This window comes from Carassius carassius, chromosome 11 (assembly GCF_963082965.1).
Source record: "Carassius carassius chromosome 11, fCarCar2.1, whole genome shotgun sequence".
In the NCBI taxonomy this organism is placed as follows: Eukaryota; Metazoa; Chordata; class Actinopteri; order Cypriniformes; family Cyprinidae; genus Carassius; species Carassius carassius.
The window spans coordinates 4,423,172-4,449,126 of record NC_081765.1 but is presented as its reverse complement, the minus strand read 5'-3'; the positions used below and the strand labels follow the sequence as shown (position 1 = coordinate 4,449,126).

Here is a 25,955-nt window from a genome sequence, read left to right as displayed (position 1 = left end):
GCGAGTAACCTCGTTTTATTATATTCAAAACCCAATTTGATATGCCGGGGATGGCCTGCCATGCAGCGGCTCGTGCGGCTATGGGTTGAATGTGCTTCGGGCACTGGCCGCCTGTTATGAGGGGACCAGTAGCTCGAGTATGCTGTGCTTGTGACACTGTGGTGACAGCGCTTATTTGTAGGGTTGCGCACTGAGAAGTGGGCACGCGCGCTACATTTAGAGCACCTCCGGCGCGAGCGGGAAGGTGGGCATGAATGGAGACCCGAGTGAGTCTTTGTGACACTTGGGGGAGTGTGTATACATGTAGGGGTGCGTACTGTGTAGTGGGCACACTGCCTACATAGAAAAAGCTCTTTTTGTGCTTTATTGAGGTCGCCGTGAAAATGGCGTTTGTGTGCAGGCGTGCGTGCATTGTAACAGGCTCGTTTACTGAAGTATAGACATCTCCAACCGCCTTTAGTGAGGGGATTGGAGGAAGCATGTGAGGTTTCTTGTGTGGTGGTCCGGCCGCAGCGGGACTTAACCACGGTCTTTTCAGCCCGAAGGTCAGGAGGGCTTCGGAGGCTCGGGGTTCAGCACAATCCTGGGCCGAGGTCCCCGTCTCTCTGGCGGTTTGCGGCTCGTAGAGCGAGAGCGGTGCTGGGTTTTGGTCGCTGGGCGAGACTGTAAGTCTGGCTGCGATGGCTTCGAGGTCTGAGGGGGCGGCGCATTTCTACGGCGTCCCGCAGCAGAGCTAGAGCGTTTCGGCAGGAAGTGTCTCATTGCCTGTGACGTTTTCTGAGCCTCAGTGAAGCGTTCAGCGAAACCCTTAACCGACTGGCCAAAGAGGCCGGAAGGCGAGATAGGAGAGTCGAGAAAGGCGGATTTGTCGGCGTCTTTCATCTCCGTGAGCGTGAGCCAGAGGTGTCGCTCTAAAACAGCGAGGCTTGCCATGCTTCGGCCGATCGCTTGTGCTGTGGTCTTTGTCGCACGCAGGGCTAGATCAGTAGCGCTGCGGAGATCTTTAAAGTCATAGGTATCTGGGGCAGACTCGTCCAGGTTACGGAGAAGTCTGGCCTGAAAAACCTGCAGCACAGCCATGGTGTGTAGAGCCGAAGCAGCTTGACCAGCGGAGGTGTAAGCTCGGCCAGCAAGAGCTGAGGTGGTGCGGCACGGCTTGGATGGATGCACAGGCTTCGACCGCCATCCAGCGCCTCAGAAGGAGAAGGGGGCGCTGGTGAGCAGGGACTGGCGCTGCTCGTCCACGAAGAGGACAGGCGAAGGAGAGAGAGCGGGCGAGGCACACGGGGAGTGTTCCGGCGTGAGCTCGCGTGTAGCAGTATGCTCAGGCATTCTCTGATCGCGGCGTTTCTTACGCGGCACTTGAGAGAGAAGAGGCGGAGCGGGTGGAGCATCGTGGCTGGTTTGAGCTAATCGAGCCCGCAGGGTCGATATAGCCATGTCGTCGCACTCAGGGCAGCCGCCCTTGAAGAGTGCGCTCTCAGCATGCTCGCGGCCCAGGCAGGAGACACAGATGATGTGGCGGTCCTCGCTGGGCAGAGGGCCTCGGCAGGAAGCGCAGGCCCGAGGCATTTGAAACAACGCCTCGAATTCTGGAGGAAAAAAGTGTGATGCAGCGGCAAACACACTAGCTTTGAAAAGGATATATTCACGCCGGATGGCGCAGCAGGAAGCGAGTGCTGAAGGCGGCGTCGAGATGAAGCACGAGCCGGCGTCCTCAGATCTGCGTTGCAGTGCTATCCCGCTGAGAGGCTTTTCGACGGCGTGTAGAGGCTTCTCCGGAGAAGACAGCGAAGTGCAGGTGAGATCGCTGAAGGAGATGAAATCTGATCCCTATGGTGAAGCGGTGGCTTATATAGTTCCAGCCACGCCTATTTTGGCGCGCTCTGACGTTACTCTCCGCCGCCTCACCATAGGTTGCTGCAGTTGCCGCAGCACAGCCAATAAGCGCGCGAGCCGCTTCGCTTGGGTCTGCTGTGCTGCAGCACTGCGTTTTACATTATTTAAAAATTAAGGATAATTTTTGGCTTCATATTCTCGAGAAAAGGGGACCTTTTCCCATAGCGTAAGCTAGCTTACGCAGTACGAGAGTACTCTCAAAAGGGAACATGTAGCTGCTGTCTCATCCGGGTATCGTTCAGAGACCAGCGGCGCTTCCCGAGAGTTTCTCCAATGGCGAGAGTGAGCGGAAGCACGTGGGTAAACAGGAAGTAGTTTCGGCATTTGGCGGGTTGAGAAGAGAAGACGTGCAGAAATGGCGGGTGAGTGTGAAAACCCCTCAGTAATAGCGGTTGTGTTTTATTCGTGCAGCTGCTGATGTAAAGCGCGTGTGTTTGTGTGCAGTCAGAGCTCGAGCGCTGCTGTCTGCGAGCAAACGATCACAGAAACACAGCTTTAGCTGCGGCTACATGCTAATCATCAGCACACGTGTGTTTACACTGTGCTCTCTTCGTCTTTTATAGCAGATTTAACTTACTTACACACTCGAGCGCACACACCACACAGATAAAACATGTTAAGCAAGTTAACTCGCTGTGTGCAGTTTAGCGAGCATTAGATGCGCTCGTGCTTGAAAATATGAGATCACTTCAGAGAAACTTACATGCATATGATCAATAGATACATTTGTGTAGAAAGACGGATATGTTCACGATTAGATGGTTATAGACATGCAAACACTTCAAGCATAATACCAGTAATGCAGATTCTTCTATTTAGCATTTTATAGCATTTATTTAATTTTAAGTTAGTAGTTTAAAGCACGCAAAGCCTGATAATCATGTTCTCCAACATGATTTGAGATGGGCCAAATAGCAGTGGAAGAAAGTCTGATCTTCAGCAGCTGTGTTATTGTATTGTATCTTTCTATAGTAAGTTATTTTCATTGTGTAAGTGACAGAAATGCTGTTATGATTGACATGTTTCTCTGTGTTTCCCACAGCTGTGAATGACATGGAGAAGAAACTGGCAGAGTTTAAATGTGACACTAATGAAGCCGTTTGTCTGAAATTAGGTAAATCGTTGATCATCACTTGAAAAGAAAAATGATTTATAAAGCTAACTTAAATGTTTTTTAAATCATCTTTTATTATATGTATTTTTTTTTTTAGAATGCATTGATATAATTCAACATGAAATTAACCCAGTTTTTTTAGGGTTAGATTTCATTGATTGCACATTTCTGGACTTAGTTATGAATGATTCATCAATGGATGTTATTCCAAATCCTAAAAAAGAGACTTTTAAATAGCGTTTCATCAAAAGTTAACTTTTCTTCATCAGAATTTGCTTCTGTTTTCTGGCGACGTCACATTGGTTGTGAATAGATAGTGTTGACCAATAGCGAAACAGTTATTTATGCACTCTTTGAACAAACTCCTATTTGATCTAATATGTAATTTCCACCTTCATTTATATATAAAACCCTTCTTTTGTCTGTTGTAGTGCGGTTTCCAGAGGATATAGATGATGAAAGCACAACATTTCACCCTGAGTACACTCATCAGCTGTTTGGAGATGAGTAAGTATCACACACCACTGCATATAATATACTCAATAATATGCTACTTATACATGTTTATATTTACATGACATGTAATCGTGTGTGTGTGTTTCTTGGCACCGCTGTTTTGATCCATTGCTTCGATCCCTGTGTTTTGTGTTTGCACAGTGAAGTGTCGTTTGGCTACAAAGGTCTGGAGATCCAGCTGTACTACAGCGCAGGGACCCTGAGCACCCTGTTCAAAGTCAAGTACACGGCCAGGGTCACAGACACCTTTGACTGTGTGGAGGTGTGTAATATCATCTCACTAATCGTGTTCACATGATGCACACAGTCCAGTGAAAACATACATTCACATCACAGAGTCTACACCGACGGAGAGCAGATGGTCTTTAGTGTCATCACAGAGAGGAGCGCTGTCAGAGAGTCAGCTGACTATAGGATCAGTTATACGTCACACATCAGTGTTTCTTTTCAGCACACGCAGGACTAGGAGCCAGTCCATGCAGACTTATGCAAACTAGGGGTGTAAACCGCATGGTTCGTCACAATACGATACGATATCCATTCTCATTACCAGCGATACGATATTTTCCTATACCTCAAAAAAATTATATGATACGATTACAATTCGATATAGAAGTATATCGATCGATATATTGATATTTTTATATTATATATCTATTTTAAACAACCATCTACATTTTTTTTAACTCATAAATGCAACCAAAATATATAAGACAAACATTTATCTGAATTTTTTTTCATTGTGTAAATAAACAATTGGAAAAACAAATCTGGCTGCTACTATGGGCTCGGTGCAAAACTTTTTTTTTTACAGATAACCAAATTACAAGCAATAGAAGAAAATAAATACAGTACAACAAAGACACAAGTTCAATAAACAATGCTTTTCTGTTTTTTCAGCATGGTCTAAAATACATTTTAAGGTACGCTACAGAAATGTAATAAATGTAAATAACTTCAGTCTTCACTGTATAAATTAAATATAGATTAATAATGTTTGACGTTACAAAGGTTTAGTCAGGAGCAGTGAGCACTTGAATTTTTTTTGACAGCATTAGATTTATTATTAGTTTGCTTTCAGTTTAAGAACGAATCACGGATTTAATATACTGATACACATGCCTTTTCTTTCTCTAATGTTTACATAAGACATATGCCTAACCGACTGTGTTTACTAGGATAATCGCCAAAACACGCATTTTGCTGTAATTCTATCTGTATTTCTTCATCCATACACAAAAAAGTGAAAGAGCTCAATTTAGTTTCTCAAACAATCCCTAGCATCTTTTTTGCTCACCTTGTGCCTTCAGGCAGTCCTTATATCGAGTCCTGACACGTGAGTTTGAGCGAGAATGGATTCAGTGCTGTTGTTGAACACCATTTTATAAAGAAGACACGTTCTCAAAGCTCTGAAGAGTCTTAAGCACAGTTAGTTAATACAGGAACGCCACAATGCCAGGCTTTTATTTGTGCAATCGAGCAGTTTGCCTGAGAAACTGTCTGTTTTTAGTGTTTTCTGTGTCGACTTGTCTCTGCGCTCCCATAACGCAGTGGGACAATAGTGAGTGTTACTGAACTGCAGGTGCACCGATCCCCTTCTGATATTAGCTGATGTCTGAATGAGCAGGAATTAGCGGCGTGTTGCATTAGCCTTTTGTCGTGTGTTTTGTGGCTGTTGTGAATGAAGAGTCCCGTGACACAAGCGCAGCCATCACGCTTCCAAAGGGCCCTGCTTAGCAACTTAATACAAAGTGTTCTAATGTCAGCCCTGCTGGAAATGGATATAATGCAAACATGTGTGTGCATTCTGCTGGGTAAAAAATCCCAGAGAGGCTGGAGAAGGGGGGCGGCACTATTGTCCGCCCCGGAGCAAGTGAATGGACAGGGCAAACTCGTTTGATTGAGTTCACTCACCAGCCTCCGAACACAGGAGCCTATTATACATGTCCGGGCTTTTATTTTTTTGTTAAGTCGAGATCAATTCATTACATTTTATTGCCCGTTGAGAAGCTGGGACACATTACAGTGGGGGGAACTTCATCTGATATTCATGGTTTAAGATAAGTAGTGAATATATTCAATTAAGTGGTCATTCAGAGGACGTACAGGAGGAGGGGGGCTGGAAACTCCTCAGCTGACATTGCTAATTGCCTAATGGGTCTCCTTTTTGTGCTTCAAAAATATGGATTTTTTTCCTTTAATTCCTTTTTGCGCTGTGCCAATCACAGCTGAAGTATAGCTTAATGACAGAACAAAAGGGAATTACTCTGTTAGGGCTCTTTTGTGATTGTATGTAAGGCCGAGCGCCGGGGGAATAGACGCATAACTCATAAATGTGCCACTTCAGTTTATATGATTAAATTCAGCTGCTTTCACTGTACACTAGACACAGCTGAGTTAACCGCTCTCGCTCTGAGGGAGGAAGCTTGAAACCTGCTTTAGATTAAGATGAATGCATGTTAGCTCTATAGAGATGCACACATTTTGTCTCGTGCGTTGATCTTTGGCTTTAAACGGGTAGTTCAGCACAATATTCTGCCATCGTTCTCTAACCCTCATTCCATGTATGAATGTTCAAGCCATGCAATTAAATCTGACAGTGACCAATGGCTGTTCAGCTCCTAAAAGGACAAAAGACACCACTGAAGTTTCAAGTAATCCATATGCTAACTTCCGAAGTCATATTTAAAGGGATAGCACCCAAAAATGAGAATGTGATGTTTATCTGCTTACCTAATCCAAGATTAAGGTGACTTTGTTTCTTCAGTAGAACTCAAACAAAGATTTTTAACTCAAAACCATTGCAGTCTGTCAGTCATATAATGGAAGTCAATTGGAATCATGACTTTGAGAGTCAACCAAAATTAAACTCTGCGGTTCGTGACGATACATTGATGTGTAAAGACACAAAACGATCGGTCTGTGCAAGAAGCTGAACAGAATTTATATTGTATTTTACCGCAATGTCCGAACTGTCCTGAGCGTGATCTCAGCAGCAGACACCTTACGCGTTTGCTTCTTCTTCTTGCTTTACGGGGGATCGCAGACTTATAAGTGCATTACTGCCACCTATCTCTCAAATGGACCATTGACACTCTATCTCCATTAGGAGTCTCAATCATCACAGGAACACTGTACATTTTAAAATATATTATATATATATCTTGAAATTGGTTTTTGAGTTGTAATAAAATTTCACAATATAAGAGTTTTACTGTATTTTTGATTAAAATAAATGCAAATTTGGAGGGCATAAGAAATCTTAATTTAAAATTTTATTTCCACATGTACATTGTTTTTTTTCCCTTTAAACTGAGTAAGGCCCTGTTTACACTAGTGTGATTTCATTTTAAAATGGCGTTTTAGAATTAAAACGATCCGCGTTTAGACTGGCATTTCAGAAACAATCTCCGTCTACATTACATAACCGAAAACGTGTCATGTGACCATTCGTGCACGCTGGGCATGTGTGTAAAAGTGTACACAAGAAGTCTAATTAAGGAAAATTAAGGACGTTTTTGTGTGGACCGATGATGAGGTGGAATTGTTACTCAAAGTAACTAATGATTACAAGGCGGCCGAAAATGTCGATTGGGAGTCTTGCCAGAACAAATACAGCGACAAACTCGACAGAGACCACCATCATTTTCAAAAGTCTCTGTTTACGAACGTGGAAAACGCCGGAGAAGTTTAAATGATAGGCGTAACCATAGCAAAAGTTATGCGTTTTAAAACGAAAATGCACTAGTGTAAACGGGGCCATAAATTCAGTTTGACTTCAGATTCACATGGTCCTTGTGATTCTTAGAGGGTTAAATATTGACTTTGCTTTGCATCTTTTGTTTAAATTGTAACACACTCTTATGGTGGTTTCACACTGCAAGCATGAGCAGCGTGCATTTTTTTCAGCGTGCCGAAATGACTTAATATTCTCACTTAACAGCCTAAATAGAACAAATAATTATATTGCTCCAGGCCTTCAGTTACAAAAAAAAAAAAAGGTATTTAAATCACGTTTGGTTAGAAATGCATATAGCCTTTTTTTCAGCTCTACATAAATACATTTTAAGATTCTTACTTACCTTAACGAGTAGTTAAAATCCAACAAATAATTCCCTTTTCTCTCGATCAGCTACAAAATTGTAGCTTATCACAAGTAATTTACATAAAGCATAGCGACAGCTTATAGAAATTGATATGAATATTATGGACACACTGAGCTATAACTTGATTAAAATAACATATTTGGAGCCTATGATACAAGTATGTAATAATTAAAAAAATATATAATAATAGTATAAACAGCGCAATCTATATTTGAGTATGACAGAGCAGATTTCCCTCAAGCAAATTCTCATGTTATAACTTACAAGACTTCAAAACATTCAAGTTTATAACTGACTAATGTCTAAAAACTAATTTGTAGCTGTCTTTGTAAAGAAACATGTAGCTTTGGAGCCTCTGTTGTGATGCTTTAGTAACGCTCACGCACAGCTCACGCTTGCAGTGTGAAACAGACGTTACATAAATGCTGTTCTCTCGTTTCAAATGTTGGTCGTCATTCAAAGGCAGCTCGCTCTTTCTCTGTTTGCGCTCAGCCAGATGATGTGGAGGGGAAGGTCCGAGAGATCATTCCTGCTGGGTTCTGCTGTAACACAGATGACTTCATCTCTCTCCTGGAGAAAGAGGCCAACTTCAAACCCTTCGGCAGCCTGCTGCACACCTACAAAGTGCACAATGTGGAGGCGGGAGAGGATCTCACCTACCAGATACACAAGGTACAGAGTTTCCCGCAGCACGTCGAGTCACCGCTTCGACAGCTGGCGATTCAAACTGGAATATGTTTTCAGACCATTGTAACTGGTTCGACAGTGTGGATCATCAATCGTGAATAGTATTAGGCTGTGGTTTTACTGAGTCATCGCTCACGTAGGCTTTGTGACCTGCAGAAGATAAAAGTTTTAAAAGATAAAAGGTTATCTTTGTTTATAACTGTATACTATGGTTTGCCTACTTGTACTTGTTTTATTTATAAATCTAAAAAAAAAAAAAAGCACCACCACCAGTCCAGTCAAAATGCTCCGTTAAAATGACTAGTGTGCATTCAAACATGTTATCCTGTTTAGTCTGGCGAGTAAACAAAAAATAATAATAATTACTAGCCAATGGCAATTCATTTGCCAAGGTGTCCGTAGAGTTTTGTTCTAGCACATTTCCTTGTGAACACATTATGAAGTCGATGTGCTGTTCATCGTTTCAGGTGGAGGTCTCGTGTCCAGGGTTCAGAGAGTACCACGAGCGCTTGCAGACGTTTCTCATGTGGTTCATTGAGACGGCTAGTTACATCGACGTGGATGACGATCGCTGGGATTTCTTTCTCGTGTGAGTGTCTAAACCAGACCAGATTCAGATTTAGTCTGTATCAGCATTAAAGGATTCTTATATTTGTCACATTTCTTCATTATAAAAGAATCGTCTAAATTCAAGGGAGGCTATTGACAGCATGTGTGGCCTTCTGTTGATTACCACAGAAAATAATCCCTAATTTCTCAGTTTAAGAACATTTGCAAAGACTAGGCACGACACCAACTCTTAAAAAGTCCCCTCTAGAACAGTAACCCAACCGCTATAAGTATAATAAGTGTCAAATTGATGAACACTAATTTACCTTTCTGTTAGAGTTTCCTAGTAACACTGAAAAAAAAATAACATCTTATGATTTTAAAGCATATTTACTTATAATTAAGTAAATTAAGAAAACCAATACTGAAAAACATGAAATGTCGCTTCCATTATGAGCGCGCTTACCGCGCGCCTACATTTGAAATAACGAACTTGAGTGCGCAAAAGACGTGATATGTGAACGGCCCCTTATGCGTGTGTGTGCGCCGCGCTCTTTCTTGTTGTGTGTGCATGAGAGATCTCGCAGATCTCACAGACAAACGTCTTAATATGATCGCACATTAGAAATGTTTGGTGAGATAAAATGTGCACGATAACATTATTAAGCAAAAATACATAGTACATAAATTTGTTCCCCTCCAGTACCGAGAGCAGAACCGATACCGGTACAATAAGGATGGAAAAAATAATTTTTTTTATTTATTTAACCTTTATTTTTCCAGGAAGGTCCCATTGAGATTAAAAGAAATCTCTTCTTACAGGGAGTTCTGGCCAAGATGGCCGTATTAAAATTTCACATAATTACTCGCATAATTACAAAACACATAAAACAAATTCTAAACAGACAAGGTAAATACAAAAACATTAATCAAATGTCAACGAATTAATTAAAACAGCCACACACTTCATTCATTTTACATCGCAATATATTTTTAAACGCATTCAAAGAAGGAATTCTTTCTAGTTGAGCAACAATTCCACAGCCAAGGAGCAGAGTAGGAGGAAGCAGATTTTCCATGTTCTCCTAGGTACTTCTAATTTAATGCCAATTGATGATCTAGTGCTATAGTTCTTTTTATACAGGCATAAAAGCCTAGTAATGTAATTTGGCAGCATACCCAACAATGCCTTTACTGTAAATACTAATATTTGTGATTTCCTTCTTTGATGTAAGGAGGCCCAGCCTACACGGTTATATAACAAACAATGGTGTGTACGTGAACAAGTATTTGTTATAAAACGCAACGCAGCATGATAAATGCAATCTAATCTTGTTAATAAATATATAGAAGCATGCATATAAATAATATCACCATAATCTAAAATGGGTAAAAAAGTACTGTGAATAATTTTTTCTATATGCACGTCATCAACAGTAAGAATAGACGGAGCAGTGATCATGGAACGACTATGTGAAAAAACAATGTACTTAGTTTTGTTCGCATTGTAGTAAATTATGCTGAAAAGTGTTAAAAGAATCCTGTAAAATTTCAAAAGGTCGTGAAAGAGAGGCTGCAGCTGAATAAATTATTGTATCGTCAGCATAAAAATGTAACTTTTTAATTAGCTCCCTGCCTTAATTCATTTATACAAAAAAAAAAAGAATTGGCGCCAGTAAAGAACCTTGCAGGACACCCTTTTCAACTGTTAACACAGATGAAACATAATTATCTATAGCAACACATTGCGTTCGATCAAATAAATAATTTTGAAACCAACTCAAGGCCGAGTTACAGAGGCCTATACTTATAAGATAACAGTAAGCCATGATCCACTAAGTCGAACGCTTTTGTCAAATCAACAAACAAGGCCGCACAATGCTGTCTCTCATCGAGAGCGGTGATTAAATCATTAGTAACAAGTGTAGTAGCTGTTATCGTACTATGGCCCGCTCTAAATCCTGACTGAAATGCGTTTAAAATATTTCGACTAGCAAGGTATTCTTTCATTTGATCATTTACTATAGATTCAAAAACTTTTGCTAAAACCGGTCATTTAGAAATAGGGCAATAATTATTGAAATCAGAGGGATCTCCTCCTTTTAATAATGGCATCAAATAAGTAACAATAATAAAAGAAATCACTTCATATAAACAAAATAAGGCTCTTTCCATTTAAAATTAGAGGCAACCACTGTATTTTAATCGTGATCCAAACAAAGCTGCTGCATACATGCAACATGAGCAGTTTATCGAAATCTAAATTAGACAATGATTTCGAAATTTGAAGCAAAAACAGAATGGTTTGACTTCAGTTTTGTGAAAATATTAATTAAAAATATCTGGATGAAACAGAAACAGAAACAGCAGACCAGCTGAACGAGACGCAGATCCACTCTCTGCCAGCAGGTGGAGCTTAAAGCATTTCCTTGGTTACCGCTGTAAAGAAAGAAGCGTTGCACTTACGAACTTTAATATGCTTCATACAGAGACAAGATGAAAATAATAAATACCATCTAAACTCTTCTAAAGACAGTAAGTTCCCCTCAGAAATACATTCATATAAACTCCTACGCCTAACTAAATAGTGATTTGTTTAACATCTCAACCGATTTGAATCGTCACATAATTGAATCGATTTTCAACAGGCTCGCGGTTAATCGTTACATCCCTGTTTAGCCTATGGCATGATAATAACATACTTTTTGCATATTGTTTGTTAAAACTAATAAAGTTCTGTATTTTTAAGGAAAATTATTTTACCACTTGATATGAATGTAAAACCTGACTCCAGGAGCAAAACCAATTGACAACCACTGACAGAGGAATGCTAAATAAAGAGGCTCTCAGATATTTCTAGATATTAATTCCAGCCTTTGAATAAATGTGACTTGTTGGCAAAAACGTGTGATGAGTGTTGATAACTTAAGCGGAAAAAATGGAAATCAAGTGATCTCAGAAAGCCAGCGAGTGCCGATAAGAAGGTAGTGACAATTAATAGTGAACAGTAACTTTCTAAACAGTGCTTTCCTGAGTCTCTCTCTCTCTCTCTCTCTCTCTCTCACACACACACACACACTCACACACACACACACACACACACACACACACACACACACACACGTGTAAAGCATCCGAACAGGCCCGGTTACATCTCTCCTGCCTTTGCGGGGCCTGTGGGACAAATTATCAGGCTGCTTTAATTATCTTTTCTCCTGCATTGAGGCAAATTGTTATTTCCTTTGTGTTGTTTGTCTGTTTCTTTGCTCTTGCTTCTTTCTTTCTTGAGTCAGGCCAAGAGGCTGAATTGAAATGTTGTTGTCCTTTGAAACACTGAATGAAGTCTCCAGTAGTAGAAAGGGGGACTCTGCCTCTGTTTTCTTTGCTTTGGCACCTATTAAAACAGACAATGGGCAAATGGACTGGAGTGATGTGAAGAGGCTAGATGCCTGCCTCTCTGCTCTAAGTTGCAGTGCACCAATTAAGTGCATAATGCATTCAGTGTCTCCAGCAGGTGCAGCGATGGGCTACTGGCCCTCGGGTCAGGTCAGGGGGGGGGGTCCGGTGCATGGGAGCGTGCCTACGATTAACCTGCCCGCCTTTGTCATCTCTCTCTATCTTTCTGTCTTTCTTTCAGATTTGAGAAGTACAATAAGGATGGAGAGACCCTGTACGCGACCGTTGGCTACATGACAGTGTATAATTACTACGTATACCCAGACAAAACCAGACCACGTGTCAGGTAATTACTAAGGAAGCACGTGCCCACTATCTGCTTTATTCTGCTGAAAAGGAAAAGAAAATTACACATCTCTCTCTCTCCCTTGTTTCTAAAACTCCCAAATTACCGTCTTGCGTCTCTTGTGTGCCAGCCCCTCTCTGGGTATTACAAGACCCACGAATCCAAAAAAAAAAAACTGGTTTTGAAAACGAGTCTAATGTATTGATTGGCAAGACGTACTAACGTTTCATTACGTTGCTCACTGCCGAATGAACAGATATAACCTCTCAGAGACTGATGATATGATTGCTTACTGTATCCGAGAATATTTTCAGCAGCTAAAATGAGGCGAATGAAAGCATGACTGTCTGCATTAGTGATTCTTAAATGGTGAGTCGCAACCCAAAAAGAGGATAAATGGCAATTAAGCACGTAATCATGTGTAGAGGAAATAGTCAAATAAATATGCATTTCATCTTTTAATTTCTCTGTTCTCGTCTGATTGATAGTTTATACTTCTGTTCCCAAGTCTATGAACTTCCCTCTTCTGCTTGTGGTTCATGTGCCTTTTTGTTGTAAAATATTTCCTGATTTATATGCAGAAAATGTAAGAATAACTTTTATAGTTTTAGAAATATTTTAAGTTGAGCACTTACTGGACTGAAGCAACTTAGGGTTACTTTATTATCTAAACCTAATTGTTTAGAAAAATCACACATCACATATGAGACATCAGGTTTTTGGGGTTTGATGATTATCTCTCAATAATCATTGGATTGCATTTTATTATCTGTTTTACCCCCACAATAAAAGAACAACAACAACAAAAAACTATAGAGCTTTGTTCATAAAACTAAGCATTTAAACATCATTACTAAGATATATCATTGGGAAATATAGAGTGACAACTGATTTTATGTACCGTATTTTTCGGATTATAAGTCGCACCTGAGTATAAGTCGCATCAGTCCAAAAATACGCCATGACGAGGAAAAAAACATATAAATCGCACTGGACTATAAGTCGCATTTATTTAGAACCAAGAACCAAGAGAAAACATTACCGTTTCCAGCCGCGAGAGGGTGCTCTGTGTCTTCAGTGTAGACTACAGGAGCACTGAGCAGCATAGAGCACCCTCTGGTGGCTGGAGACGGTAATGTTTTCTCTTGGTTCATTTCTCTTGGTTCATTTCTCTTGGTTCATGTCAAATTAATTTTGATAAATAAGTCGCACCTGACTATAAGTCGCAGGACCAGCCAAACCATGAAAAAAAGTGCGACTTATAGTCCGGAAAATACGGTAGATTTTATGTAAGTAGTCTGTTATACAGTTATAAAGATCTCATTGACTTACCTTGAAAACTGTCAGAATCTTACTTTTGACCATATAGATATCAGCATCTGAGGTTCAGGAACTCTGGCTCAGTAAATTTATTAAGACATTTTTGTTACTTTTGTTTAATTAACAATTTTGTTTTGGTGATGTGCGCCACCTGATGTTCATTGTAGCATCACTAAAACTTTTGTATTGTGTGTGTGTGTAGCCAGATGCTGGTCTTGCCACCATTCCAGGGAGAAGGACACGGGGCTCAGCTCTTAGAGACAGTCCACCGATACTACTGCACTTCTGCTAAAGTACAGGACATCACAGGTATGAGCCCACACGAGGCCTCGATTAAACGTTTTGAGTCATATTTTGAGCAGTTTATTTCAGGTTCAAGTTTTCTTAGAAGTAATGTTGGTCAGGATCAATATTACTATTTCTCATAATTAAAGGTTAAAGATTTGAACCAAACTATTAGTGCTAAGTAAGTATTATCATTTGGCTTGTAACCTGTCCCACACGCTGTAGGACAATAAATAAAACAGTATAGATATATAGTAGCATCTATCAAATTAGTTTTTTAATTATTGCTGACCATTGTAGTAGCTGGGATGATGTAAAGTTGGCCTTCACCTTGCATCCGGGTTCTTATCCTACTTTCAGATTTATTTTGCAATATTAAATGGCTGACATGGGAAAGGGAAAAAAGAAAAACTTTTGGTTGACCAACTTTTACATGCATTAATACAGCCAAAGTTGACAACGTGTCAGTTCCAGTACAGTTGATTATCATTTAGCTTTCATTTGGATTATTATTTTGATCTTGGAAATTCTTTTCAAATGGTTTTATTTGAATAAAAAAATAATTATTATTAAAGCCTTGTGTCTTTAGAGCGTGTGTTCAGAAAGCCACGCTGTATGATCACACATCCATTCTAATGATATTCTGTGTGTGAACGGGGGAGAGAGCAAAGTGTTGAGAATTTCCTTTGGTAAGGCAGTTGTTGCCTTTGAGTTGCTCTGCCTCCAGTTTTGGGGAGGTGAAGGGATGTGATGTTAATTGCCGGCAGTTTGCTGCTGAAATGTGCTGGCCACATGCTGCCACTCACTCACCCCCTCAAACAAAGACACAATTATTCAGAGAGAGAGAGAGAGAGAGACAGACAGAGAGAGAGAGAGAGAGAGAGAGAGTGTGTGTGTGTGTGTGTGTGTAAGTGTGAGTGGGGGTGACCACACTCTAACAAATCTACCCAGCACTCACTATTTTTACCATTTCTGTTTGTCTCTCTATGAAACTTATTTATTTAATTAGCTAGCTAGCTAGCTGTGAAATTATCCCCCCACCCCACCCCCAAAAGTGTGTAATTCAAGAAGTAGAACAGTCTTGTTTATTAACAAGTAGTTAATAATAATACACCTGATGTTTGCACTAAAAGTACACACATAATATTTAAGAATTTCCCTCAATCATACACTAATATAACATGGTAATAAGCAGCAGTATTTACCTGCATATATTTGTTTACTGAATATAAGTGTTTCTCAAAGGGTGGGTCGCGACACAAAAGTGTGTCTCAAGGATGTTCTGAGTGGGTCATGAGGTGTACAGACAAAGAAACATCGTCAACATCAAAAACTGTCGTTCTGAATGTTTTTCTGATGTGAGACGGTGATTTTGAAAGATGTGTGTGAAAGCTGTTGACACCGATGTCAGATGCAGTTTAAGTAAAGAGTGCTTGAGAAAAACGCGCTGTCCTGATTTAGTATCTGCAGTCAGATGAGATGTTGTCAGTCTCAATGTCAGTGTCTTTATTCTATCGTTATTTTCTGAACTTGCTACAAAATAAAAAGTCTCTTACCTCAGAAAAACAAGCTTTGTGCTGTCAGTTATACTGTGCTCGTCAAGCCACTCTTCAGTTGCTCTGTGCATCATTTCATTAAAGCACAAAAGAAACTATGAGCATGCAATGTGTGAAATAAGTCAAGTACCAATAAATCATATAACTGGTACTTTGGGTGTAGGCTGGGGAGGATTTAAGCTATGGTATCCATTCTATTCAGGAACAGTTTCCATGTTTCATTAACCCTTCATGTTATTATTGTGTATTCACCAGGGTAACTGCAGTTTCCATAACCCAAAAATGCCATGTTATTTTCACTTTGTGCTATTTTGTATATGTTTAAATAACCGTGGTGGCTTATACCAACTTAACTGTATTAGCAAAAACTAGTTTGGGACTGTTTAATAGCCTGTTTATTCATCACTATTAGTCATATTCTTACGATTTATATGTATGTTAAGTAAAGGGGTCACAGTACCTGTGTCAATTTTTTGTGAATTACCTTTTTTTTTTTTTTTTTTTTTATATATATATAGCCTAAAAAAGTGGGTCGCGGCAGTGGGAAGATGTGGGTCCCATGGCAAAACCAGTTGAAAACCACTGGCATATAACACAAAATGCCATATGGACACTTCCATTAACATTTTTTATAACACACAAATCAAAAGTGTCAGCATTTTAAATCGATTCGTTCAAAGTCCAATGAAATCAAACTTCGCTATTCTATTGATATTTTTGCTACTGAAGATATTAGACTCTTTTAAAACATACAGTGTCACCTGGACGTTCGGGAACCCCTTGAAGAATCTGCGAAAATGTGAATAAGAGAGATCATACATAATGCATTCTGTTTTTTTTATTTAGTAAGATATTTTTCATAAAATATGTTTACATGTAGTCCACAAGAAAAAAAAAAGCTACAATTATTAAAATAACCCCATTCAAAAGTTTGGTTTGGTTCTTAATACTTTGTGCTGAGGACACTGAGGACAATTTAGGGACTCAAGCACAAACTATTAAAAAAAGGTTCAAACATTCGCTGATGCTCCAGAATCTAGATCTTTTCTCCTCTGTCTGTCTCTTCAGTCAGTGACTAACTATTATTAGTTTAGTAAGGCTTTGTTTCCCCTGATTACCAGGGTAAACATGTGTCTAGCTTATTTCTCACTAATGATGCATTCAGCATAAGTAATGAGTGTTTTCTTGAAGGTTTTGTTTGTCTGGCGTCAGTATCTTCAAACTGTATTTTAGCAATTTAAAACTTTCAAGACTCTCATGAGTTGGTTTTTTTGTAATTGTCTGCCCCACAGCGGAAGACCCATCTGAAAACTATGTGAAGCTGAGAGATTTTGTGCTGGTGAAGATGTGCTTGACTCTGCCGTCTTTCTCCAGTGAGAAACTCTCTCAGGGCTTCAGGGAAGAGATGGTTTCTGAGGCCAGAGAGAAACTCAAGATCAACAAGGTAGTATCCCCTTGCAGGTTTACTTTCTTTATTATTTCTGTCTTTTTATTTATAGCAATAGTCAAGAAAAGATATTCGAGAGCAGATGGGAATGAGATTGTAGTAGGACTAATTTGAATGAATCCGTTCTTTTGAACTGTTTGTTTTTAGTCAAGTCAATGCTATGTGATCATCACTGAAAATGTTCGCAACAGTTTCTGCGTGGAATTAAATATGCTTTGAAATGTTTGAATTAAAAAATATATGTGAAGCACTGTTCATTTTACATGGTTATATTGATGCATATCAGTTGTTGAATATTATTCTTTATTGGGAAACTATACTTTTTTTAAACTCTATTTTGTATTTTGAATACGCTTACTAACAATAGTTTGCCAAAAAACAATTTTAAGGTATTTTAGACCTACTTCAAGAAAACGTCAAACTACAAAAAAAAATGTATTTAAAAAAAAATCAAATCTGCTCTTTTACCCAGCCCTATTTTTGCCATATTTCTTTGAAGCGTTCCCGTAGCTGTAAACTGTCAATTAAAAAAAAAGCCAAGTGATTATATAGTTAATCCTACAAAGAGTTTGTGCATTTATATATAGAGGTAATGGCTTTGTCCTAATGGCTTTCCAACTTGTAGTGCTACCCAAAAGGTAGGAGTGAACATCGGTTTGCTCTTGAGGCCGCTGGCCATTAGCAGGTAGTGAGTGGGAGTGGTCCTAACAGTGACCCCTGTGGGACTCCTCTCTCTCTCGCTGCTCCGGCCACTCTTTAGCTGCTCCAATTATAACCCAGCATCCCCTTTTATGCCCCACAATCCCCTCTGTTCATGTTGTTTGTGAGTGATTATCTCAGGGTGATGCCTGTGGCATGGCCAGGCAAAAATGCTTGGCTCTCCATACTACCCTAGTGGGAACTGCGTGAGGTATGCTGGACCTCTCGGAGTCATGGTTACAGATTCAGAATATAACCATTTTTACAGATTTCCTATATAGCTCTGCAAGATCTTGTCGCTCGTTTCTCTCAGTGCTCTCTTTATTTTCACATAAAATCATTTAAAACCAATTCAGTATTTCATGTCCATGCTTTATTTATTTGTTTGGGAAAACAGTGTGATTGAATGAATATTGCATATCCAGCCGGTCATTATCATAAAATATATTTTTTAATCTTTGTATCCTTATCGCCCTATCTGTGTATATTTTGCAATGATGTTCTTCCTGGACTCTACTCACAGGAATTACATTGGTAATGCATAATCACACTTTCAACAAAGTAGTTCCACCTCTAAAGTATTGTATTGACAATGTTCACAATTTGAAGAAAATATTATTTAACTAAAGAATCCAATTGCAAGAAAATCTGAACCTCACATATTCCTTTCAAGATGCCACAGATGCCGTCCCCAAACTTTAGGTTAAAAAAGCTAGAATGTGTTAAAAGAAACAAAGCTTTACAGTATGTCTCTTTTCTCCTTCCTAACTTTCAGAAACATACACGCCGTGTTTATGAAATCCTGCGTCTCAGAAACACAGACATGAGCGATGAAGAGAAAGCCAGAGAATTTCGATTGGAGGTGAAAAAAAGACTCTATGGACCCTACAGAGTAAGTGTGTGTTTTATCTGCTCATGTTAGCTGTAGGTCCGTCCCTGTTTGTCTACGGTGACTGACTGCTTTTAAGAAGCAGAATGACTGCAATCGGACTCAGTATATGGAGTTCATTACCCATTAGGCGTAACTGCTACAACTCCCATGCAATGATTAGTCAGTCATAAAGCGCAGAGCCTGAGCTTCGTGTGATGAACATGGATTTCAAGAAACAACAAAACAAGTGAAGTCTTGCCAAAACAAACCCTGGCTGCGACTGCCAAGATGGGCCTGCTTGTATAACATTCTCCAAACTACAACATGTGAAATGAAGCGTTTCTGAACTTCAAAGAGAGCTGCACATTTCTAGCCCTGTTTAAATGTGCTGTATAAAAATGAGCAGAAACAAAACTCTTTCAGTGCTGCTGTTCCGATATTCTGCAGGCTTTGTCTGGTATCATTTATTCATTGAGTGGCTTGAATAGTTTGCGCAGTTTCCTGTGTGATCCTCTCAGGCGGTGTTAAGAGCGAGAGGGACCCGAGGTCCCGGTCTGGGTTTGTTTGAGGATATAATGGTTCACACCGGGCGGCAGCCACAGTCTTCACATCCACACCACGAGCTCCATTCACAACAAGTGTCATTAGTACAGATTTGCATCTGATTTAAGCGGAGCCATTTAGCAGGAAGAATGCATCACCCAGTCACCTGCGCACGGACGGACTCGCTCTAATCCGCTCTCTCTGCATGAAGACATGCAGCATTTGTGTGTCTCAGGACTGGAGCTGTGCAGTGTCCCTAAATGCTTTTGACCTCGATAGTTATCTTTCTGCAGGCTTGTGTTGTGTATATGTTAGTTAGAATTTTAAGCAGTTTGACGCTGTATTTTAATGTCTTCAGTTATCCGTAAGCCCACGCAACTTCTGCAGTGATTATGGGAGAAATAAGATGCCTTATCCTATTGGCCAATATATTTTAAGAAATACACTACCATTCCAAAATTCGGGGTCAGTAAATTAATCAAGATTCAAAATTCTATTGATCAAAAGTTTCAGGAAAGATATTTATAATGTTACAAAATATATCTTGCTGTTTTATTTATATATACTGTATATATATATATATATATATATATACACAGTACAGACCAAAAGTTTGGACACACCTTCTCATTCAAAGGGTTTTTTTATTTTTATGACTATGAAAATTGTAGATTCACACTGAAGGCATCAAAACTATGAATTAACACATGTGGAATTATATATGGAATTATATACATAACAAAAAAGTGTGAAACAACTGAAAATATGTCATATTGTAGGTTCTTCAAAGTAGCCACCTTTTGCTTTGATTACTGCTTTGCACACTCTTGGCATTCTCTTGATGAGCTTCAAGAGGTAGTCACCTGAAATGGTCTTCCAACAGTCTTGAAGGAGTTCCCCGAGAGATGCTTAGCACTTGTTGGCCCTTTTGCCTTCTGTCTGCGGTCCAGCTCACCCCTAAACCATCTCGATTGGGTTCAGGTCCGGTGACTGTGGAGGCCAGGTCATCTGGCGCAGCACCCCATCACTCTCCTTCTTGGTCAAATAGCCCTTGATGCCTTCAGTGTGACTCTACAATTTTCATAGTCATGAAAATAAAGAAAACTCTTTGAATGAGAAGGTGTGTCCAAACTTTTGGTCTGTACTGTGTGTATGTATGTATGTATATATATATACACGCGTATATAATTTCAATTTAAACTTACGATTCATCAATTCAATTCTGAAAAAAGCAGTTTGAACTGTGAATTTTTTTGTTTTTTTTTATGATATATCTTAATTTATTTATTTATTTATTTATTTTCAGATTTGAATTTATTTCTTCTGTGGTACACAAAAGGAGAATCTCCTAGTTACTCTTTTTCTATGGTGAAAACATTTTGTGTCTAGCAGCTGTTATGACCCCCATGATAAAAGTGATATATTATTGAGCAGTAATTTAGTGAATAGCATTTCACATCATTCTTTCTACTGTGGAGCTCAAAATGATCATGATTCTTTCTCACACAAAACTATCATATGTCTTCAGAAACCTTGAAATACAGTACTTCTGGAATTCTTTTATGGCTTTGTTATTATTTTACCCCCCTTTTTTGGAGTTTAATATGTTTTAGTTACAGTTAGTGTTCATTTTATGGAAAAGAGCAGCGTGAACATTCTGCTGAATTTCTCTTTTTTTGAGTTCCATAGTAGAATGAATGTTAGATGGGTTTTGGAACTTTTGGAAGATTTTTGCAAAATTCTATTGCCAGAGATTTTGTGCAGTGGTCTTTATCTTTTCATCTTATTTCCTTTATATTTTAACTTGATTTAGCTGCATGCGTCTCGATTCTCCTCGGAGGTTATGGTGATATTAGTTGATATGTTGCAGATGATGTGGGTTGATGTGATGTGAGCTTTGGTGCTGAAGCTCCAGAAGTGGTGATGTGTTGGATCAGAACCACTCTCATCATGACACTGTCCAGGACCGAGAGCTCTGGCAGCAGAATAACTGCATGCACGGCAGACGAAAGAGACCGAGCCAAAGAAAGAGTGAAAAACATGAGGCTGGAAGGGAAATAGACCAGGATCTGCAGACCCCCTTCTTCTTCTTGAGGTCTCTTTGCTCAGAATGTGTTGTCTTCACAACATCTCATCTGTGTGTGTATGCAGTCAGGGATGTAGGAGGTGATTTCATTTATGATGAACTTTGCCCTACATTTCAATACACACATGACACTGTAATGTACAGATCTGATATTTTGCCTGCTTATAGTCACTTTAGACATTAATATCTCTTAAGTGTGTGTGTGTGTGTGTGCTTGCTTTTGAATTCATGTTTCGACAGTCTTGGTTCAGTGCCAAAGCCTCTCAACAACTATACACTCAATTTTTGTTCACTGCTCTTTTATTTCTCTCGCTGTGTTTTTATGCATGAAGTTTAGCTGTGATGTAATCACATGTGCCCTGGGGTTTCTGTTCAATGGCAGGTTTTGGATGGGATCGGGTGAGCTGCTTTGCATCTTATTTTTCTCCTTCGCCGTACTGACACCTGTGTATTTTCTCCCAACGCTTTTGCCTCTTGTAGAAAAACCAGCGTGATCTGACTAAGATGCAGAAGTGTTTGAGGCCAGAGGAGTTGGCGTCCCACATCAGCCAGATGGACACGAGTCTGCAACACGAGGAGCTGGAGAAAAGCTACCAGGACGTGCTGGCGGAGTATCGCAGAGTCCTGGAGCGACTGGCGCAGGCGTGAACACACAGAGACTTCTGGATAGTCCTGGAAAGACACTCACGCATACTGTTCTATTGTATCCAGCGTTAATAAGGGGTTAAACCTGACACATCTGCATTTGTTACTTGTGTGATATACAGATGATGGGCAGTTATTCACATAATGAGAGAAGAGTGCATTGAACTCTGAAGATTTTTGAGTTGATGTTTTTTCCATCAAACATTTTCCATAAAATGTAAAAAATGTAGATTTTGAAGCACTTCCTTTGAAAAACAAATAAAATGTTTTTTATATTGCTCAAATGTATGTCTCTGGCGATGTGTCTAAAATAAAAACATCTTAATTTTACTTATCAGACTGTAACTCTGCACTGTTTGATATTACAGTGTTTAAAACTTGCATAAAATGAGTTTGAAGCCACACAGCTGTTTAAAAGTTTGGGGTAAGATTATTATTATTTTTTAATTAAATAAATACTTTTACTCAGAAAGGATGCATTAAGTTGATTAAAATTGACGGTAAAAATAATTATTGTCACATAATATTTTTAATTAGAAATAAAAGCTCTGTCAAAGGTAATGACGCAGGAAATTTCTGTTCCAATAACCCTGAATGAAATGTTTCACTTTAAAAAAAAAAAGACAAAAAAAAATAGAAAATTAAGCTGCACCACAGTTTTCATCATTTATAATCCGAAATGTTTATAATCCAAAACAAAACATTGTATAAGTATGTTGTTATTCTTAAAATATTACTGTTTCTACTATATTCCTAGTCAAATAAATTAAGCATGAAAATTTTGCCAACCTCAAACTTTTGAACCGTGTATTTGAATATAAAATATCGAGACATTTTTTAATTTCTTTTTTTGTTTTTTTTTTTTGATTATGAAAATGATTTCCAAAGGTAATCCTGTGAAGCTATCAAGTGAGCAAGCTGATCTGAGGTCTGAAGATTAGCTGGTGATACAGTAGATACAGAGAGTTTTAGCTGACATTACTGCACATTGATACCATAAGAACCTCTGATCATTCACTCATTTCAAGTCAAATCAATTTGCAAGCAGGAATGTGCTGTAAAATTTGCTCCCTCCCTTTTGCAGCTAATGCATCTTCTGATTGCATTTATCATCGAGTGCTTCACTAATGACCGTTCGACTGAAGCCCTTCCTGTCACCTCGCGACTGATTCCATGGATGAATTACCATCTCTTCCCTTTTACTCCACGCAGTTAAAAAATTAAGGTCTGGAGGTTCATTTTCATTTGTCATCCTCTTCAGATGTGAGAAGTTGGGCACAGAACTCTTGACCATGTCAGATATTAATTGTATCCTCTCATGTTCCTCTGGCTCCTGAGTTCATATCAAGGCCTCTTGTCTAAATCCAAATAGAGAGGAATAATTAATGTGGCTGGAGTGTTAAAGAGGATTTATGTTAAGATTTTGACAGTAGATATTATGATGATGACACAGATAACTGCTAAAGTCTTTTGAAGACATTTGCTTTGTGCTTCTTAGCTGGTGACCAAATTCAATTAAAATGATCTACACTCTTAAAAATAAAGGTTCATTATTGGCGTCTATGGTACCATGGCCCCCAAATAAAATGTATGTTTTTCACTCTTAAAAAAATGTTTTTTTTTCTAAGCACTGTTCACTGAAAGGATATTTTGGAGCCTTTATTTTTCAGAATGTGAGCTAGATGTCTAATCTAGGTCAAATACACCTTAAAGTGCTAGTTCACCCAAAAATGAACATTTTGTCATCCTTTTCTCAGCCTCAAGTTGTTTCAAACCCATCAGTCCCATTGTTCATTTCGAAATGGAGCTAGAGAGATTTCTGTTCCATTCCTCCTAAACGCGGATGCTTCAGAAAGTTCATAAAGACATTGACTCAAGTTTTTTAATCGAAGTCTTCTGAACAAACACGATTGCTTTAAATGATGAATTTCAATGTAATTTAGGTTGATGCACATAGAGCTCATCATATATGGTCAATGGGATCTAAACTATACTTGTGTGAGAACTAACCTCATTTGTTCTTGTGTCAAGCAAGTATGGTTGAGCTTCCATTAGCAGAGTTAATTTTCTACCAACCCAAAATGAACATTTTGTCATTAATCACTCACCCCATCTTGGGAACACAATTTAGGATATTTTGGATGAAAACCGGGAGGCTTGTGACTGTCCCATTGACTGCCAAATAAATAGCAGTGTGAAGGTCCAGTGAAGTATGAAAAGCATCGTCAGAAAAGAATCTGCCATTAGTGGTTCAACCATAACGTTATGAAGTGACGAGAATACTTTTTTTATGTGAATAAAACAAAAATAACATATTTATTCAACAATTTGTCTACTCGGTCTCTCTCTGCATTAACGTTTTTGGAGAATATCCACTGAAAGCAAGCAGCGTACGCTCTTCTGTGTCAGCCGCGACATAACGATACATTTTTATTTACGCTTTGATTTTGAAAGAAAACAGTGCAACCTTATGTCACGGCTGAAGCAGAAGAGCGTACGCTGCTTGCTTTCAGTGGATATTCTCCAGAAACGTTAATGCGGAGAGACACAGAGTAGACAAATTGTTGAATAAAGTCGTACAGTCTCCTTCCTACCGATTTTCATCCAAAATATCTTTAATTGTGTTCCGAAGATGAACAAAGCTTTTGTGGGTTTGGAACGACATGGTGGTAAGTGTTTTTAATAACTAAATTTTCATTTTGGGGTGGAGTATCCCTTTAAGCCTGCTTTTGATTGCCAAAGGAAGTCAAATATTTGAGAAAAAAAACAATCACATAATTGCACTTACAAAAGAAGCCTAAGAGGCCAGAACAGCTTCTGCTGTAAGAATAGTATGTAAACACACTTCCTGTTTGTTTATGTAAGCCAGGGTTATTCAAATCTTGTCCTGGAGGGCTCAAACCCTGATCAAACACACCTGAGCATGCTAATCAGTGTCTTCATGATCATTAGAAAATCACAGGTGGGTGAGTTTGATCAGGGTTGGAGCTAAACTCTGCAGCGCATTGGCCCTCAAGGACAAGATTTGAATAACCCTGATGTAAGCCGTGAATAGATCGGGAATTTTCCTTCAAGGTGTGTGTGGTGCAGTAGACTTCTGGAGACTGTATATGTTGAGTTGGATACTCCAGTGACAGCAGTTTCCCTCTGTAATTATGATGGATTGGAGGTTTCAGTCTGTTTTTGGGTCTCCGGTTACACTTGTTGGCTTTTTAGCTCTGCGCCTCTCATTACCTGGTGGCGCCTGTGCATCCCTGGCCTGAGACAGCGCCGAACCACAGGAACTCATCCCAGCCGTCCGCAGCAGCCTTACAAACCTGATACCTCTCCTTCGGAATCCCAGCGTCTCAGTCCCAGAATTCCCAGGGGGCGGGAGAGACAGACATGCCATATCCCCCCGTCCTTATCGTGTTCCCAGACCATTGTGTCCCTGTGCATCCTCTTATGCCCGAGGGACAGCAGTTCTCCTCAAACTCACTCTCCAGGCCGCTCTTATTCTGCCTTAATTGAGACCTTCTTTTGACATGCTGACAAGCCAAACCCAAACACGGTTAAAGGATTTAACATCTTTTAATTGCGTGTCCCAACAGAAGACTGAATGCGGTGGGGGGGATCAGAGCGCTCTGATGTGTTTGTGTGTGTAACAAAGCAAGGGTCTCTAGGGGCTTGTGGTAAAGCGTCACGCTATGCAAACACACACAAACACACATGCACCTCACTCTACTTCAGACAGGTGTTTCTCCTGCTTGACATTCACTGTAGATACAGTAGCTGGAGTTTCTACGCTAGTCCATCCTCAGATCAAAAGGGTCTTAATTTAAGTATTTCAGTAGAATCAATCATATTAACCCGTCTTTAGATTATTATTATTGTTGTGTACGATGAGCTTC

General features: G+C 39.5%; 1 protein-coding gene across 1 annotated transcript; it reads left to right on the top strand.

The window, feature by feature from the left end:
• Positions 1–2,157: 2,157 nt before the first annotated feature.
• On the top strand, positions 2,158–22,395 carry hat1 (histone acetyltransferase 1). Its single transcript, XM_059561410.1, has 11 exons — positions 2,158–2,261; positions 2,942–3,013; positions 3,445–3,520; positions 3,671–3,791; positions 8,128–8,307; positions 8,790–8,911; positions 12,509–12,613; positions 14,136–14,242; positions 17,067–17,218; positions 18,696–18,812; positions 21,901–22,395. The coding sequence occupies exons 1-11, from the start codon at positions 2,255–2,257 to the stop codon at positions 22,066–22,068; spliced, it is 1,227 nt and encodes a 408-aa protein (XP_059417393.1). The 5' UTR covers positions 2,158–2,254; the 3' UTR covers positions 22,069–22,395.
• The last annotated feature ends 3,560 nt before the right edge of the window (positions 22,396–25,955 follow it).